The sequence below is a fragment of the Ruditapes philippinarum genome, unplaced genomic scaffold (genome assembly GCF_026571515.1).
Source record: "Ruditapes philippinarum isolate M1 unplaced genomic scaffold, ASM2657151v2 ctg4312_1_1_1_1, whole genome shotgun sequence".
Lineage (NCBI taxonomy): Eukaryota > Metazoa > Mollusca > Bivalvia > Venerida > Veneridae > Ruditapes > Ruditapes philippinarum.
The window spans coordinates 25,467-40,903 of NW_026862290.1; the positions used below are offsets into that span (position 1 = coordinate 25,467).

Consider the following 15,437-nt stretch of genomic DNA (forward strand, 5'->3'; position numbering starts at 1 on the left):
TTTGTATACAATAACTAAAATATTAGTAGGTAACATTACAATTTATGTAGACTGTGGTATAAAGCTTAACATTATTGTAACTTACATCACCATTTGTCTTTTTTAACTGGTAAGCCCTTCCACCAACGACCACCACTGCTGTTCCACATCAATCTAGTCTGGATGCTGCTGACTCACTGCCCCAAACACGCAGAATAAGATTGCATAATTGTGTCTTATTGTCATCGTTGGATAGGAATTCTTTAAAGTCCGCTGGTCTACGGGTTGCAGGTCCATCAACGATGAATTTTCGACTGCAGCCTCTGCGCACTCTCTCCTGTGCCTTTATAGAGTTCGGGAAGTAGCTGTCCGTCGAAAAAATAAAGTTCTTCCTTGCAACCATGATGTCCAGAATCTGCAGACATATTCCGCCAAACGTTGGTGCAAGGTTTGTAAGCTCATGAAAGAGAGCATTACCATCTTGGATGTAAATGGTGGATTCTGAAGGAGTTGTCGCTTGTGGCACATCCTGCAATATGGCATTCATTAAAGCCGCCTTGTACCAAGGCTATGAGGTACGGGAGTCAAAGGAAACCGCATCAGTTCTTCAAGGTCCAACTGTTCGTTCAACGATTGAGCTTTTACCAAAAGCATAAATGCTATGTTGCTCTGTTCTTGATACTGAATCACCTGTAATGGATATATTACAAATAATTAAATCTAAAATAAAACAAGTAAAACAAGTCAACTTTATGTATCAACAAATAATGTAGCAAAACAATCTAAACAATGACACCCAACAGATATATGAAAATGTCACCAGAACGCTTTGATTGTTCTGGTTTAAGAGGCTGACAGCTGTCAATCCTTCTCCGCCTAGCTCATGGTTCAGCGTAATTCGACACTTACATTTTAAAATTTAATAATTTAATACGAGACACAAAAGAAATTTTGAAAGACGTAGTTATTACTTTTCCCTGGGGAGCAGTAAGTTTCACTGTCTTGTTCGAAGCTTCCATTGACTTTAATTTTGACTTCGGTATCGGGTCAAAGAACTTGATAGGCGATGCTCCGTGTGTAAGTCTTTCGGCTATGAATCTTTGCTTGGCTTCCTTTCCCACCAACACTTTCAATTCAAAATCCTTCCGACATGAAGTATGAAACATTGCCTCTCTGGCCACCAGGTCTTCACCTTGTACTAATCGATATAAGGCAAAATCGCCCACCTCAAAAGCCTGCGACTCAATTTGTTGCCATGTTGTGTTTGTGAATTGAACACACCGCTCTGTATTTGCATGTTTCTTTGGTTTCACTTCCAACTTTTTACAGAAGATGCATTCTGGTGGAAACTGATTACTACAGTTAGCAAAAATTCTTGGTGAATGGTGTTTTTGAGAATGTTTTGTACATTCTGCTTTACCTAACCTATCTAGGTTTTTGGTAAAGGCCTGGTAGCACCCACGGTGGTAACCAGTGATGTTCAGGTCTATTCCACATAATGAGGCAGGAATGCTCTTGCATATGTCATGCATGCGATGTGGTGAGTCACATGGTTCAGCTAATCGCTTGTTGCGAATTGAGTGCAGCTGATCTAGTTTTTGTTCAGCAGAGACTTTTAATTTTGTAGAATTTAGTGTTACACAGTCACCATGATTGCTAAGTCCACTGTTGTGAATAATGCACCTAAAGTCTGTGGGTATATTCAGCTGCTCGTCGTACTTCCGTTTTTTACTATTGGACATTTTCTCATTTGTTTAATATTTAACACTACACGTCATTGATGATGAAGGCATTCCACATATCTAAAAAACAAAAATTATTTTTTACTTAGGAAATTCAAAATTAAAATCCAAAATAAACGTATTTTAATCATTGAATACATTGAATACAAAGTTAAATTAGTTTTTGTGACACTGTTAAGTATAGTAATTAGCATTGTGGACTTAAATTGCACCTGTTTCGTGGTAAAACAATTATTTCTACAAATTTAATGCATAAAGAATTTTATTTCAATGCACATTTTTCACATTTCTAATAAATTATTAAAACTGTCTGAGAGCGAGACAACATCAACCAACCCACACTTCCAATGGTTGAATTACACATTTTATGTTCAAACTTACTGGTGTATCCACAGCTCAGCTGGCATTAGCTTGGGAACAAGGCCTGTAAGGCAGGGCTCAGTAGTGGAGTATGTGCAGAGTAGTTTTACTTCTAAAAGCAAAAAAAAATAGGAATTTAGGGTTTTATTTTGGTATAAAATAGCAATAATATGTAAATTATCTTTTATTCTTTTATATAAGTCTAATACTAACACCTCAGGAAAAGAAACCTACAATATTTATATTTGTACAGTTAAAGAAAAAGTTATTGACATTACACATTTGAAAAACACAGACCTTCTGGATCATTCTTGTGTTGTTTCATATACGGTACAATAATGCATCTTCATTTAAGGTCCCATTCTGACTAAGCCAAATGAAGTGTCTGAAATAAAGTAATTCTGACAGAATGGTTTTCAAGTATGTCAAATATATTTTATACAGTAAATATTTGTATAAATTCAATTTAAAATACTGTTACATTAAAATATATAAAGAATATGAAATGTCCCACATAAATAGTTTTATCATTACCTACATGTACATGCATTGATAAATATAAATGATTATATATGTTATATTCAAATAACTTCTATGTTGTAAATGCAATTATTTTATGCTTGTTAATAATAATTATCAATGTTTAGGGGTAATCTAATTTAATAAAAATAACAAGGTACACAACATACCTTCTAAACAGATGAGAATAAATTATAATGCATTTATGGCACGTACCATGTCAACATGGTGGTGCATTGGGACTCTACAGCCACTTGTCAGATTAATTATCAGTATGAATAGCTATCCTCAATCATTGCCTGAAAACAAAAAAAACATGTAAACCTTGACATGATATGTCTTCAAACCCCTTCAGATTGTTAAAGAGGGCAAAAAACAAATTATCCGGATATTGTATGCATCCGACTACTACTCAAGTTTTTTAAGAAAATTAAACAGGGATCCTCTTAGAGAATGTCCATATTTTTACAAAAATGATTATTTATAATACATCATAGCTATAAACATTAATACTCAAATATTTTTACAAATTTGCAGCATTTCAACCGCTCAAAAGCTTTTGTTTATGTGAAGTTCTGGTGCATTTCTTTCTACATTAAAATCTGACATTTTATAATAATAAATTATAAGAAATTCTTTGAGAATTAAAGATTAAATACTGGGCTTTTAATGTTTCATACCTTCTGGTACAATCTACTCTAAAAATCTGTGCAAATTCGTCGGTAAACTTCGTGTGTTCTTCAATGACATTGGAAACTTTCAGATGATTTCATGGCTTAATTATATCAAAGGGGAGTAACTGCGTAATTTGTGAATCTACCTTCCATCTATAAAAATGGCTTTGACTTACTTTTATATCGAGACAATACTAAAAGAGAAATACAATGACAACATACATGTTTTGTAGTTATAATAAAACTCTTATATATATAGAAATAAATTATTATATATACATCATGTATTATTCAGGTAATTTTCGGGTATTTTCAGGTAATTACCCGACTTATATTGAGAGTCCCTTAAATTCATATTTCCTTTCATATCTGAACTTTATGTTTTTCTTTGTACTTGGTCAACATATATCTGTAAATAAATGTGAAAAAATATAGTATAAGAGGTAAAATAAGTTTCTGAGCCGAATTGGAAGCAGCCAGATGCCAAAAAAGACACGTTTTTACCCCCTTTTTGGCATATTTTAAGGCATTTTTCAAAAAGTTACGCTTTTTATAGTGAAACTTTGCTTATATATCCGAAATTCTACGCGGTTCCGATCATTTTGATAAAAAAATGAATTCAAACGGTGAAAAAAGAGTGTTGTATTTGTATTTTAAGCAAAAATGGTATTTTCTTTAATTTTTGGCGGCCATCTTGGCGGCCATCTTGAATTTGGACAACGTGGGAACCCTTGATTTTCTGGGAACATAGATTTTTTTCAAATTTAGACATTCAAGAACATAATAAGCCTGGTTTAAAAAAACCTTCCTGACATGCATCGTAGGCCTTCGTTCCTACTAAGCTATATCTAGAATGAAAGAAAATGCACTAACTGAGAAAAACAATCCGAACACCAGTATCTTTTATTCAGTCGTTTACAGACGTTTTAAGTGTTGTTTACGTGACGTCACAATGTAGCGCCAAACAGCACGTGTGTCAGGAGAAATGTCTGCCTTGATGGTATTTAATCTAAGGAAAATTCAGTAATAAATACTAGAAGCAATTTCCAAGATATGGGGGCTGGGCAGCACCACCTGACATGAAAGTGAAATATTCTCAGTTGGAAAACTAGCATGTATTTGTTTAGTTAACACTATTTTTAGTTTTTTTTATCTGTTTCCATCTCAAATCAATTTATACATTTAAACAAGAAACTATGATTATTATTTACACCCACAACAAAGAACTTTGGTCATTATTTACACCCAAAACACACGTAATTTATCAGCCACTTATACGAAATATCTTTTCACGTATACGTCTTTTATACGAAACAATACTAGACACCTGGCGAGCCCAAGCTCTAAACAACTTATGATCAAACAAAACAATAAAATCACCACAAAATGAATAACACAGAAATGACTATTTTTACAACTCTGTTTGTTTGTTTGTTTCATTTTACGCCTTTTTCCAACAGTATTTCAGTCATATAGGCGGATAGTTTCCTATCCATCGTTCCATGAGAGTTACACCAGTACTAGACCACCTTCCTCCGCGCTAAACTACCAAAGTATCACCCGGGGATTGAACCCACGCAAGAGAGGTAACTTGATTAGAAGTCATCGACTCTAACCCCTCGACCACAACTCTAAGATACGGTATAAACCACAAACATTCATCCAACAATATTTACTACTCACAATCTAATCAGCATCAGAAAAGCAAACTAAAGCACCCAATATTTACATATATCCTCAAAACAAAGCATCAACTAAAATAATCTTGACCAGACAAAAATACAACCAATATCAACCAATTATATCTTCACAAACAGATATAACTCAACCACCAATACAACTAATTACAACCAATAAACCATGATCAATTAAGATCACCACAATTACATTCAACCAACTTCAACAAACCTTCAAAATATCAACAAAAAATAAACGCTACACGCTATCAGCGTGTCTTTCCTAAACTGATGTAAAATCTCTCTCAAACCTCGCATATTTACTAGCTTAAACGATTTGACCTTTACATGTAGATATATTTTATACTCCCAGCAACAGGTTTATAAATAAAACTGTACATTGAAATCTGATCAACTTCAGTGTATCGCTGACTCGTTGTAAAAAAACTATATACAGCGAAACTGTATGATTATTCTGACAACGTGCAAAACAATCAAATCAAGTACGCGATTTTACTGTCGCAAACGAGTTGAATTTTACATTTTATTTCACTTTTAATAATTTGTATTTCGCTTGAAAAATTATAGAGTGAAATTAAATAAACAAACAAAGTTGTATCAACGTTTTCAAAATTCGTTATTCTTAAAATGTTTCTACACACGGTAGATTTTACGATATTTTTTTCCAACCTACTGGAACAGCCTTTAAACCCCCCAACATCCGATCAGACTATCGGACTCTTTCTCACAGCTATTCTGACTCATTGTAGTATATCTAAAAATAGCTGAAGCAGACGATGGGTTTTTACAAAAAAATAAATCTAACTTTAATAATCACATGTCTGCATGTAGATGTTTATTGCATTTCTCTCAAAGAGTCAACAAAATTTAACCAAATTTCTGACCACCAGTTGTATGTTTTCCGTTTTAGGACTTGAGTTTTAACTTTTCTCCTTGATGTCAAAGGGTCAGTTATATCCTTCTCTGATGTCACTTTTCTGTTTACATGTTCATTCCAGTCAAGTGTTGCAATGTTTATTCTAAACCTGTACACTTTTTCAGAAAAGTTTATTCGTTTATCATGATATTGCAACAATGCATTATTGAAACTTACTACATAATATGTATCAATGCAATGTATATAATCTTTTGCAGTTTTATAGATTTGAATGTTTGTAAGAACAGTTTTCAAAAGTTTTTCAGCTTTTGGGTCAGTAATTTTTCTTAATTTCTATCTGTTTTGCATCTGATGTTTCATGACAATTCTTGTGGTTGCCTTTATAATGTTCAACAATGTTTAGTATGCTAGCTTTTAGGTTTTCTTCTTTACCATCACAGTTTTTCATGGCCCAGTAGACATGCGTTTTGATGCTGGCAGCTTTGTCTGATAATTCTTGGTGCCAAGTTGAACCTTCTTTATATTTTGGACCTGAACAAACAGTTTTGACTTGTTTTGTAAGGTTTTTTGTTCCATGCCAGGTATCATTCGTTGATGTTGTTCCACAGAGTTCTGTTTTGATAAATCTGTTCACACTTGCATTTTTGTCTTGGCAATGTAGTGTTACTTGTATGCTTTTGTCTTAGTATATATACCGATCAAAATAATCATATAATTTTTGGGTTCCTATTAGTTCATGTTTTTGAGATGACTGTGAATCTTTATTTGTTACAGGTACAGTTTTAAGGACTCGGTGTGTATTTGCTCCTATACACACAACATCTGTGTTGTATGAATTCTTTCTTGTGCCATGTCGTGCATCAGTCATCATGTTAATGAATTCCTCTCCTGCATTTGATTGTATTTCTGACTTTATTGCAAGATCACATGCTTCTTCTGTCATTTCACGTACAACATTGCTGTATTTCGAAAACACTTCATTAATGCAGCTTTCTCTAAGACAGCCTATACCAGCAGCTGATGACAATCTACAGAACTGATTAGGAAATATTCCTGACACGAAGTATCCATGCAGCATTCTAAAATTAGCCAAATATTTCTGTCCCAACTACTCCATGTCAAACTATGTTTGCTTTTGCATGTAAATTTTAGGACACCCACAGGTCCAAAGTAATTGGTAGAGGATAATATGAGCTGTTACTCACATGATTTTGAGTGAGTTACAACACGCTTTATTAAATTATCTATGTTGCTTGAAGATTTAAGAAAGAACCGATCTTCACCATAGTCTTCATTAATACTTTGAAACGAAGTATCGTAATAGCTGTCACCCTTTTGATTCTCTTGACTCTCAGATGTTGATTGATTGGTCTCAATATATCGAGCCTTGTACGAACTCAAAACTTCTAACAATAACTGTTTTGATGTTACATTGTTAGGATTTCCTTCACCTAAATGTGGTTTTATATATCTAACAAAGTCCAAAATATCCTGCTTTTTCTGCTCATTTTGACACATAAATCCAATTTTGCCTTACGTTGTCACTGAAGAGCAAAAACTTACAATTGAAGCTCTTTTCAACAACAATAATTGAATTTTATAACAGTTTCACCAACAAAGGAGAGAAATGAGGACACTGACGAAGCTCACAACATATCACAGGAAACTGGACATATAGATAGCACTGACAAAGAGACAGCTTGAACAAGTACTGATACAAGGCAAAGATCAGTGGAAAATAGTGAATCAGTTTCTGATTCCACAGATGATAAATCGTGTGAATACTGTTTTTGTTCTCCTTGTGTAACTGCAAATGAACAGTCCTGGATGGGAAAGGGGTCAAGGTCAAATACAACAAATAGGATTTCAAGAAAAATCAGATACAAAAATTTTTTGTCAATGTTGGAAAGAAGAAATGCTTGGCGTTAAAGAAAGTACCTGAGAAAAAAAGCTCGACTTCTTGGAAGAATTGACGAGAGCACTGTTTTTGTCCAACGAGACATAATGCCCGATTGTGTTTTAACTTAAGTAAGGGAAAGGTATCCTAATCCATCAGGACAACCCTACACTGGACACTTTTGGTGACCTTAGCCATTAAAATGGAAAAAGTACAATTTATTACTTGAATATAATGTGCTGTGAATTTGATAACTTACAAAAGTGAGAAATACAGTCAAAGAGTAAATAGTTATTTTTGTTTGTTTTCGTTGTGAAATTTACTGGATTTATGAACTTTTAATAGCTGTTCTACAATTAGTAAGATTCAAATTTGGATTTATGGCAAAACTCAGAAAAACTGTTATATCAAGTAAGTAACACATTGATTTCCATATTGCATGTGCATGGATTGCCATGTGATCACATTGCTTTGTTTACCTTGAGAAGGTGACATATAGGGGTTACATTTGTCAGCGGCGTCGGCGGCGTCTGTGTCGTTGTCGGCGTCGTTGTCGGCGTCCCCTTAAGCTTGTCCGGAGCATAACTCAGTCACTATAAGTCTGATTGACTTTAAACTTGGTATGCATGCTACTTTCAATAACCCGAAGTGCAGTGCACAAGGACCGGTACTCTGCAGCTCTTATTTTTTTGAGTTATTGCCCTTTGTTAATTTTCATACTTTAATTTTGTCCGGGCCATTTCTTTTAAACTAAAAAAGCTATTGACTTGAAACTTCATGGAATGATAGATCTCATTTAGAAGAAGTGCAGTGCACAAGAACCGGTACTCTGCACTTCCTAATTTTTGAGTTATTGTCCTTTAGTTTGTTAATTTTCATACTTTATTTTTGTCCGGGCCATTTCTCCTAATGTATAAAAGCAATGGACTTGAAACTTCATAGGATGATAGGTCTCATTAAGAAGAAGTGCAGATCACAAGAACAGGTACTCTGCATTTCTTTTTTTTTTTTAGTTATTGCCCTTTGTTTATTTTCATACTTTAATTTTGTCCGGGCCATTTCTCCTTAAGTATAAAAGCTATGGACTTGAAACTTCATAGGATGATAGATCCCATGAGGAAGAAGTGCAGTGCACAAGAATCAATACTTTGCATTTTTTAATTTTTGAGTTATGGCCCTTTGTTAATTTTCATACTTAATTTTTGTCCAGGCCATTTCTCCGAAAGTATAAAAGTTATGGACTTAAAACTTCATAGGATGATAGATCTCATTAAGAAAAAGTGCAGTGCATATAACAACTGATACACTGCATTTTTTACTTTTTGAGTTATTGCCCTTTGTTGATTTTCTTACTTTATTTTTGTCCAGGTCATTTCTCCTGAAGTATGAAAGCTATGGACTTGAAACATCATAGAATGATAGATCTTATTGATAAGAAGTGCAGTGCGCAGAGACTGCTGCTATGCACTTATTATCTTTTTAGTTATTGCCCTTTGTTATTTTTCATATTTCATTTTTGTCCTGGCCATTTCTCCTAAACTACATGTACATTGTTCACAAGGCGACACATCCGACTCGCGGAGTTGTAGTTTACATAATAAACTCTTCCCCTTAGTTCAAATTTGAATTTCTGTTATCAACTGTTTTGAAATTACGAGGGATGATCAAAAATAAACCGGACTGTGACTGTCACTTGAAGAATTTTCAACCTTTCACTTATTGTTATATATCACACTTAATTGGAAAACAATATCTGTAAACTAATGCCTTATCTAATCTGATAACGCAAACAGGTTGTCCGTTACAGCGAATTCAAAAACCATGGTAACGCACACCCGGCGCAGTGCGTAAATTCGCCTAGACATCAGGCGCTTTAAGCTGCGTATATTTTACAATATGGCTCAACTAGATTTCAAAATACGCCAAAACGTCAGGAACCATATCTTTTACAGTGTCAGTAAAAATGACTTCATTTAAACTATATTTATATTTGCTATCATAATTCAAACGTCACATGTTAATGAAATACTCCCGTTAAAATTATGTCGTCGGCATGTCTAGAAAATCGATCAATAAGAAAAATTTGTCAAAAGTAAGACGAGAAACTGTTTAAAACGAAGAAAAAGATTATGGCTATCAAGGGAAAAGTCCCAGAAAGCCACAGCATATTTTTTGATTGGCATAAAGAATTAAGAAACGGCAATAGAAAAATAGAAAACAAGTAAGGGAGAGACAAAAAAAAATCAAGGACATTGGTGACGTCAATCTCCAAGACGTTGAAAAATGGCAGTCGATTGACTGCGGACATTGTCAACGATGTTCGACAGTAGCTACGGGACGGTGCAGTCAACTCTAAGGATTTTAAAATGATAATAATTAATGCAATAATAACATATATTGTATTCTTGGTTAACAATTGTATTCAATTATTTTCTTATTTTACGCAGAAGTTTTAAGGAGAAATTGTGTCAACAATTAGACAGTCACTGTTCAAAATCGGCAATGCGTTTTATTTATTTTAAAATAATGACAATTTTGTTCATAGTTGAATTATTCTTCTATTTTTTCTTATGTATGATACATTCAGCAACATTATTTTACATTATTTGTAATACATAATATAGTTTATTGCATGTGCGATTTTTCCAACAATCAAGTTACAGAAGGAAAGAACGGAAGTTTGCGTCATTACATGAGCTCTTTATCATCATCCATTCTTTTACAATACAATATGATACCCACTTGTACAGATATATATATAGGCAGTGGATCCGCCGCATCAACAACATGACTGTACCACATATTGGCCTACTCCGTGAATGAGTAAAAAGCTGCTCTGTTATGGACAATACGCTTGTGACGTCGTTAACGTCAATTTTAAAGTTATACCGTGCGCCGCATTGCTTGACATATACATGCCAATAACAGCACAACTTTTTCCTTTGTTAATATTTCTTGTTGGTATTTTTTGTATCATTCAGGGGATATATTCCGATTTATTTTCCGTGTATTTTTATGTAAATTCATTTAACGGGTAAAGAATCATTTACAAAGTCCGGTTAATTTTTGATCATCCCTCGTATAAGCCTTTTTCTTCGTACATTTTCAAATTCCTTATCTCAAGTGATAAATTAATCACTAAGCTTCATTAAGATTTTTTCTTTGGTAAAAAAACACTATTTTTTTGCATATATCATCAGGCCTATGGGCCTTTGTGATTATATAAATACGCATTTGAACTCAAACCGTGCATTATTCTACAACAATGCACTCCGAATTGATATCTATTTCCTAAACATAACTAAAAAGTACATTGAAGTACAAATCTTTAACTACATTTATCATTTTCTCATACATGTTTGCGAGTTATCCTTTTCTACTGTAAACATTTTATTATAAAATGTCAATAGTTTACCTATCAATTCACACTATAGCATATGTGTTTGTTATAACATACTGTTCATTTTGCATTGTATTATGTCAATTTGTCATTATTTTTCTTCAAACGTTCTTTTGGCAATTATATGGTGACAAATTGTCGTCTTTTATAATAATACGGTATGCTTAGATGCCGAGACATAGAGGATATTGAATGAGTGTAGGTTTAATACTAAATTGATTGAACGAGTTGAATAAAGTCATATTTTGCGAGCCTCTGGCGAGCAAAATCTTTGTTTTATACTCGAGTTCAATAAATTAAGTATTGAATCTGCACAAATATCCTATTCTATTTATCACATAATATAAATACAAACGGTAAACTGTTAAAAATGAATCAATTTTCATTGACGCGCCTATAGTGTAACGCTAACAATAGCGCGCTTTAACGCTATGTTCATATATAGCGCAAATGGCGTCACGTCAAAGTGTTATTACACTAGTGTAATATCGTTTTATTAAAAAATGGTTTTAATTACACTCCCGCGCCGCGATTTATGTGATAAATTGTTTGATGATGTGCATATTTTAATATACGATGGTCGAAATCAGTTTAAGACTGTATCTCTTGATTATGCTTTGCATATTTAAGTGAATAGTCTTAATCGAGGTTACCAACTTTACTGAAAATGGCGTCTCAGAAAAACGTGGAAGCGGTGCTACATGAAGTTGGCCTCCACGTTCTTTTTGACAATTTTAAATTTCAACGAGTGGAATTCGAGACATAATTGTCTCTGTTAGATACGGAATTATCCCATGTAGGAGTACCAGCAATTGGGGACAGAGTAAGACTAGGGAGAGAGTGTGAGAGATTGATCAACTCACCCAAGTCCAAGACAACTCAATCAACACGTAGGTTCAACATACTGAATTAACTTGTGTAAAAAGCATGGGACAATGTACATATTTACCATATCTACCGCGCAAACGTCTAATATTTTAAACATTTCATTCTTTATTATTTCATATAATAATAAAAAACATTTTAATACATTATATCCAAAATAAATCCTATTTTTGTAGACCCCCATCTTATTTTCGCTTTATACGGCGAATTGATCTATTTTTGTACTTGTCTTCAACTACTTGATATGATTAATTCATCTCATATTGAAATCACTGTAGATCAGTCTGATGATAAATACAATTATGGTGTATTAAATTTGCAATCTGCTGATTTATAAAGTTTGTTTTTGTACATGCAATTGAACATATTCTTATTGAAAAATTGAAAATCCAATTGAAATCCTGAGATATTTGCAGTCAGCTTTTGTAAAAAGCAGGACGCTTTATATTGATTCAACTGCAGAAAACATAGAAACAACTTTTATCCACAATGACAGGGAAAACATATTGCAAGCAGCATTTGACGAGATAAAAGCAATTCAGAATCCACGATTTACATTGGTGGTTCAGTTTTATGAAGAGGTTAGTTGTATTTTGATATGAAGACAGTCCTCAAAATGTATGCAAAATTTACAATACAGTAAATCCTTATGAACATTGTTTACATTTTGTTTATTCAAGATTGAAACAAATGAAAACATTCAATAGCAAAACACAGATGTGACGTCAGGTCTCGACACTAACTTTTTCAGCAGGTGGTATGCTAGACCACTGGATCCAAAATTCAGGTGGTCCTTTCTGAACACAGGTGGTCCATCTTTTTGTATTCATTTGTTTTTAAGGAAACTTCAGATATAGAAGTACACTTAAAATTGGTGACAGAGACATATTAATAATTAAATTTATAACAACTGAAGAAAACATGTATTTTTTTTCTATTTCAATCTAATCAAATAGTAAGTCATTGTAATCCTATTTAGTATCCATATCTAATTGAGAAATACATGACATAACTCATTTTTCGGTAAAGTGACTTCTTTCGCAACTCAAGTTAGAGAATAGTGAAACCATTTGTGAATGACTTATTTCCTGAATGTTATTGAAATACTCATTGCTGTTTCCTGGTACATCTTATAGGAAAAATAATTGCTTTTTATAGATTGACATTTTTGCTATGAAATATTATTGATAATCAGAAAAATTCCTACATTAAAATTGAACTTATCTTCCTCACAGATTTATTATACATGCTTGTTTGTTGAAATATATTTATTTTTGACAAAGTACATGTATTTATAACCTTTTAAAGTACTTTAAATAAGAAAAAATGGATCTCTGATCATTTAAAAAAATAGCCAAAGATTACTAGATATTTAATTTTTCCTTTGCCTTTGTGTGCACCATTATTATCCGATATCCGATAGTGATACAATGTTATGCATTCAATGCAGTACTAGAGACATTTGAATGAATTTTATACTTTAATTATCAAAATAATTTTCTATTTCTTTAACCACACTGTTAGCGAGTTAATAAAAAGTTATGGATGTCTTAAGATCTTTTTGAACTAATGAGATGAATGAACATATACCTGTACATCGGAGAAATGGTTTTAAACAACAACTATAGACCACATTTTCGACCAAATAACCATTCTCCCAGATGTGGTCTAACGACACAGTTGCCTGTAAAATTAGGTGGTCCTTGCCAAAATCAGGTGGTCTCGGACCAATGGACCATCGCTAATGTCGACGCCTTGAGACTCAAGTGATTGTTTCTTTACCAAATGATTTACATATGTATAAAATGTTGACCTACTCTTCGGTTGACCTTTTTCCTGCTCAGTGCGCCTCAATTGCTAAGATCTGCTTAATTGACAGGCTGTTTGTAAAGTTTGAAGGTATAATCTTTAAACATTCATATTGGTTATTAAACTAACCATTTCTTACCATTTATTATTTACAATTGTGCCAAAAGATCTAAACAAATAAATTGTATACTGTCTGTACCTATGTGACAGAAAAAAATATCACAAAAAAGTAATTTAGTATTACTATGAATACTTATTAAAAGAAATTGTATTTGAAATATATTAAGATAGTGTTATTGAAAGTCATTTTGTATGACAGACACACAAATCTAGTGGTCTGCATTATAAATGTAAGAAAAGACAAATAAGATAAAGCATTTTTGCAAATTATTGAACTTCATATAATTGTTAATGCATTTTTAAGGTGGTCATGCATCACTGTCAATCAAGTGAAGATTAGCATTACAGTCTGTGAGAATCTCCAGTTTCCAGATGTATAACTGTACAGTGTGATCATAACTGTATAAGCTAAATAACTGTTTAACCATGAAAACTTGGGAATAGTTGGACTATTTTAGAGGGACAGTCCGAGTTAGCACTTCAGTTGAATTCACTATCTATAGTATAGCATTGTGTTGAAGGAAAATGTTTAATCTAGCTGATTTGGTTTCAAACAAAACCATCACACTTACCCAGCAGTCCCAGCAGTGATAAATTAAATCAATGGTGATATTTTGACTGATTTAACCAAAAGCTTCCGTGAATTGAAGCTTCTGGGATTGTGTAACATATGACTGCACATTCCAATTATTAAAATTTTGTGTAATGTTTAGCAAAGTTGTGTAGTGTTTAGCAATGAATACATTCAGAGCTAGCATACTTCATAAGTTATTACATGTATCTTAGCTTGCTTGGTTTAATGGAAAGTAATAAACCTGAGAATTAAAACTAGAATAAAGTATTGTAATAAGTCCCCTTCCATTTTCACCAAGAGGGGACTAAAGGCTGACTCCTTTCTGTATGTCAATGAAATCTGATTTCTGATATAACTCAAAAGGAACAAAAGCAAGGTTCATCATACATGACATACACCATATAGAGATTTAGCATGTTATTACAATTTATGCTCCCAAAAGGAAGAGAATACAGTTGCTGCTTTAACCATCTGCCTGTATGAACTCAAGTATTATTATAGATACATATCTGTGTTCATTCCTTACAGGTATGTTCTTTTTGGGGAAAAAGGTTGCTCATGGGAGGAAAATATGTTTCTTATGATGTTTTTGATATGTTAGATGAATAAAGAAAAAAACCCACATTCTGAACGTAGGTAGACTCACACTCTTGTCCAGAATATGAATATAACTAGATAACTATTGAAGGGATTTCATGTAAACTTCACAAAGAGAAAGAGACATTTGAGAGGAAGTGCAGTGTTCAAGAAACATAACTCTACCTTGCTTAATGTTTTAAGTAACTCCCTTAGGTTAAAAATACTTATTTGGAGTTTTACTTCCAAAATATCACTGAAACTACACCCATTTGTACAAACTCGAATTTATCAAAATGTCAAGGAACCATTACTACATTCCGTAGTC

The 15,437-nt window shown here is 33.2% G+C and overlaps 2 protein-coding genes across 6 annotated transcripts in view; both read right to left on the reverse strand.

The window, feature by feature from the left end:
* Positions 1-15,437, reverse strand: part of LOC132718574 (uncharacterized) — a 41,926-nt gene that overhangs the window by 11,131 nt on the left and 15,358 nt on the right. The window lies entirely within an intron of this gene.
* On the reverse strand, positions 160-3,547 carry LOC132718572 (uncharacterized). Of its 4 annotated transcripts, none has more exons than XM_060702284.1 (6): positions 3,281-3,547; positions 2,817-2,899; positions 2,379-2,466; positions 2,103-2,193; positions 951-1,781; positions 160-669 (listed from the first exon to the last, which is right to left on the reverse strand). In XM_060702284.1, exons 5-6 carry the CDS (start codon positions 1,719-1,721, stop codon positions 526-528), a joined length of 915 nt encoding a protein of 304 aa, XP_060558267.1. In that variant the 5' UTR covers positions 1,722-1,781; positions 2,103-2,193; positions 2,379-2,466; positions 2,817-2,899; positions 3,281-3,547; the 3' UTR covers positions 160-525. The 4 variants fall into 4 exon arrangements, with proteins under 4 accessions (XP_060558267.1, XP_060558268.1, XP_060558269.1 ...); XM_060702285.1 differs by having other exon boundaries at positions 2,771-2,899; XM_060702286.1 differs by having other exon boundaries at positions 2,379-2,899.

Excerpts from the sequence above, each read along its gene's own strand:
- LOC132718572 (XM_060702284.1), bottom strand. The coding sequence starts at position 1,721 with ATGTCCAATAGTAAAAAACGGAAGTACGACGAGCAGCTGAATATACCC. Across the intron at positions 670-950 it reads TTACTGCTCCCCAGGGAAAA|GTGATTCAGTATCAAGAACA; the intron begins GTAATAACTACG and ends TATCCATTACAG.